The sequence below is a fragment of the Nematolebias whitei genome, chromosome 9, assembly GCF_014905685.2.
Source record: "Nematolebias whitei isolate Nwh7 chromosome 9, NemWhi1, whole genome shotgun sequence".
In the NCBI taxonomy this organism is placed as follows: Eukaryota; Metazoa; Chordata; class Actinopteri; order Cyprinodontiformes; family Rivulidae; genus Nematolebias; species Nematolebias whitei.
This window is the reverse complement of record NC_056506.1, coordinates 47,954,514-47,959,016: the sequence shown is the minus strand read 5'-3', so window position 1 is coordinate 47,959,016 and position 4,503 is coordinate 47,954,514. Positions and strand designations below refer to the sequence as shown.

The 4,503-nt window shown below is 39.9% G+C and overlaps 1 protein-coding gene across 1 annotated transcript in view; it reads right to left on the bottom strand.

The window, feature by feature from the left end:
* vipr2 (vasoactive intestinal peptide receptor 2) overlaps positions 1-4,503 on the bottom strand; it is a 67,740-nt gene that overhangs the window by 48,800 nt on the left and 14,437 nt on the right. The window contains exon 2 of the mRNA XM_037681402.1: positions 2,401-2,493. Coding sequence (XP_037537330.1) covers positions 2,401-2,493 — 93 coding nt within the window. The remainder of the gene's footprint in view (positions 1-2,400; positions 2,494-4,503) is intronic.

Sequence of the window (4,503 nt, the reverse complement as noted above, 5' to 3'; positions counted from 1 at the left end):
AAAAATAAAATAAAATAAAAATTTAAAAATATACAGATAAAAAGGTTCCTAACCATGCAGGAGACAGTCATACCAGTGTCTCCAAAGTGCAGAAGAGTATTTCACTGCACTATATTTGACATATATACGACATATATGTTGTATATATACAGATATTAATAAAAATGTATCAGTGACTGTGAGTTTTGCAAAACTTGTCATAAGAATATTTTATTAGTGTTACTGTTAACCCCACCAAGAATATTTAAAAACACTGAACCATGTGTTCAGCTTTAATGGCTGTGCGCCTAAGATTTACAGAGGAAAAAATCATGAGAATGAGTTTAGTATTCAGCTATGACTGATTAAACGTGCAGATACTTCATTGCTCCTGACAAACAGGTTACACTGAGTGAAGCGGGTGATCGTTCCAAAATGGCGTCCCTACGGCTCGTCAGCGCCAATAGGCAATAGCGGTCCATGCTGTATCTAGTGTTTATATCTATGGGCAGCTCCAGTCCTCTCCTTTCTACACAGGACCCTGGTCGGCATCAACAAACCCAGCACCGAATGCAGCGTGTCTCTCAACTATCTGCCTGTTCAAAATGAATGCTGTGCCTCATTTAAAAGAGCTGACAGTTACGTATAAATAATATTTCAATAAGGTACATTAATGATGACTGCCGTTAGAATTTTCTACGTCACTTCACCATTGCCTCCAGTCCCTTCTCCTTTCTACACAGAAGCCTGGCCAGCATAAACAAACCCAGCACTGAATGTAGTGGGGTCTCCCTACTGTCTGCCTGATCAAAATTAATGATGTGCCTCTTTTAAATGTGCAGCTGTCTGACAGATAAATAATATTTCATACATAATCTGGTTGTGAGTGTCACTGCACAATCTGTTCCGGGACAAAAAGTTAAATAAAAATAAAATATAACTAAATAAATCTGTACGGGGACGGTGGGACCGGAAGCACGATCCATACATTGTGCCGGTACTCAGGGCGCTGGAGTGGTGTGCCCAGAATTGTCCTATCTCTTGTAACAGAGAGGAGCTAACTGCACATGTACAACTTTTAACGAGAGCCTATGGGCTAAGATTCTTGTGCACCAAGGACGGAAATATGTCACCAATCAGAGACATTTTTGAAAGAAACAATTTATTTCATCATTAACTATAAAATATTTATCTTACACAATTTTATTCTTCTTCTTTTATTTTATTTTATTAGTCTTCAATGTAATATGGTGAGAGATGTGAGTGGTGGGGTGGTGCCCTAGTTCCCCTCTATTGAGAATCCACCACTGATATAGACTAAGATCATTGTATATAAACAAATGCCAGAGTTACAGATATTTAGTAAAACCTTGAAAAAAAATTATATCTATCATGTACCTTGAGTTTAGAATCACAGTTCAGAACATAACAAAAAAAAGCTTTAAATCATGTCATCTGGACCAGTTTCTTTGAGGGAGAAAAGTTTTGTTTTCCATCTAGAAGATTTCATCAGTCTGTGGCCTGCCAGCCAGATCTGTCCCATAAGTAGTCTTCATTGCTGTGTTTCAAGCCAAATTCCTGTTGGAATCTCAGAAGCAAGCTTTTAACATACACAAAAGGACCCAAGCCAAGATTCAACTTGTCTGCTGGATTCCTTAGATAGAAAACTTTACTAATTGGCTTTTATGTATGTGAATGTTTCTGTAAAGTGCCCTGAGACAACTTTGTTGTGATTTGGCGCTATATAAATAAACTGAATTGAATTGAATTGAATCATTAATAAAATTTAATGAGTGAAAAAAATAACCAAAACAGTACGCACGTGGACCGAACTGAACACGCTGTACCGAAACGGTTCAATACACCCATGTGTACTGTTACACACTAATCCTCATATATAACAATCAAATGTCTTAGGCAGGATGGCCGACTTGCTACTCACAGAAACAGCTTTTTTTTTTTAGTTCAGAACATAATTTGATTTGTGTTAGAATCCTGTTTTCTTTATTGACCTGCAGAGTCTTCTTTCACTCTTGTTCCTGCCCAGACGAATCTAATCCATTTCTGATGACGAAGGGGATTTAAAGCGGAGCTGAACTAGTACTCACTGCTGGAACGTTGAACATCCCCTGGTAATAAGTCAAAGTCAGAGTTTCTTGATCATTCGCACCACATGTGGTACATGTGGTGGAACGAAATTGTGTACATAGTGACATCCAGCAAAAGTATAAATTGTAAAGAAAAACAGTAATAAGATCTATGTACTAAGAAATCCACTATACTAAGAACACTCTTAAGCACTAGTAGTACAAAAACAATATGCCGAACAACAGCAGCAATAACCCGTGCTACAACCCCACAGATCTTTATCTTTTTTTTTTTAACACAATTCTCCTAGTGAAATTTAAGACTAAAACTTACCAGTGCTCCCTTGCAGTCCTGCTGGCAGAGCCCATACGTCCTTGTTCCTCGTCCTCTATCCTGAGAATCCTCCTCGTACCACTCTCCTTCCACCTGGGAAATAAAACAAGCATCAGTCTCAGAAGATCCATTTATGCCTGTCTCCTCACTCTTCTTACCGTATACAACTACCGGTACATACATCCACTACAATCCAGGATCCTAATGCTTCTTACAGAACTCTGACAATTACCCAGAAAATTAAGAATGACTCCTCTTGTTTTTTTACCCATCACATTCATCCTCACTTGTCAGTGGAAATACAAATCAATCCTCCATGCATCCATTGGTATGTAGACCAGTTTGCCTACCATTTCTGTCTGTTAAAACAACGGCCTTTTACTTACCTCCATTTTTTGCATGTGTTTTTCCTTGCTCAAACTCAGAAATTTGTATGGAAGCTTGTGAAAAACAACATTGAGTGTCACAGTTCAGGACATTCTTTGGTTTTGCGTCCCAATTATGTTCATACCTCGACATTAGAGTAACAGTTTTGTAGAAATTGGGACAAGAAACATGCCAAATGCATTTTCCCTCCACTGTATCTGTTTTTGATATCTGTTTGTTTTCTTTGTGTATGAACACATGTACCCTTTAATCACTTTTGCTTAACTAGTGAGTAAAATGGTTATTTGCAAGCAAACTTATGCCCCTTTTCCATTAGTACCGGTACGGGCCAACTGGACCCTACTTGGCCCAGTTCTGAGGCTTTTCCATTAGTACCGGTACTTAGCACCTGTTACTATTTTCAGTACCCTTGGCTCTGTGGTTCTAACCGGAACGAAGAGGTACTAAAACGTGACGTCAGAACACTGTCGGTCACTGATTGGTCGGGGTCGGAGTCACTGGATCCTTCAGAAACTTTTCAAAACAATAATCCGCCATTTGCAATTTCTCGGACTGGAGCAGTGGCTGGACTTATTTTAAAGATTTTAAAAACAATACTGACAACATCTTGGTCTAATGTTGATGTGCTGGCATTTTTTGTGCTTGGTGGCTGACAACATAATTCAGAGCAAGCTGGATGGAGCTCTGCTGGATGGAGCTCTGCTGGTGTACCCCGATCCTCCCTCCGGAGCCTCGGAGCGCCAGGCCGGGCAGGGCGTCATCTCCCCGGCTCCAAGTTCAGCTAGTCGCCGCGGAAGATCCTTCGATGTGCCGACTCGGAGGCTCGGGTTCCAGATACCAGCCTTGTGTGCTCAGAGCTCCGCTGGTCACTGCGAAGCTGGAGATGGGGACTCGCAGAAGGCCGTTGCGAGACCCCGGCCGCGCGTAATCATGAAGGCTGAATCCCGATCCCACCCGGCAGTCAGGTGGACTGGACAGTCTGGGACGGACGGTGGAAGCGATTTTTAAATAAAATAATATTTTGTTTTTATACAAAAAATGTTTTAAAAAATTGCTGAAGCGATTTAAAAATGATTATTATTTTTTTTTACACGTAAAATGTTTTTTAAAATGCTTCCACCGTTCGTCGCAGACCCGTCTCTGTCCGCCTGTCTGTGCGGGTCGGGCCTTCATGATTACGCGTGGCTGGGGTCTTGGAACGGTTTCTGTCAGTCACCAGCTGAGCTGGAGCTGGGAAGATGAGCCTGCCCGTCCCGTCTCCGGAGGAGAGGATCGTGTGACTGCGGGCAGTGTCGTGCGAGACCAGCAGAGCGTTGAAGATAAAAAAAATTTAAAAAAAACGGTGCCAGCTTCATCATGAAATCCTGTTTTCACTTTAATGACTGTTAACTCAGCTGAAAATCATAAAAAGACACAAAACTATTGGATCTCAGGAATAATTCCCTCAAACATGTTTAAAGAAAAGAGACGACCTTCAGTTCAACTTTATTTTAACCCACAAATGTACAAATCACAAAACAAGAACTTTAAAGCAAAGCTAAAAATAAAATGTATATATGTGAACAAGAAAGAAAACCACACATTTAAAATGAATATTAAAAGTAGACAATAAGTGCAAATACATCAAATGATGATGAAAACCTATAAAAATTTAAATCTAATGTTTTTATAGAATCTGGTTCATCAGAGTTTTAATTTATATACATATATATATAT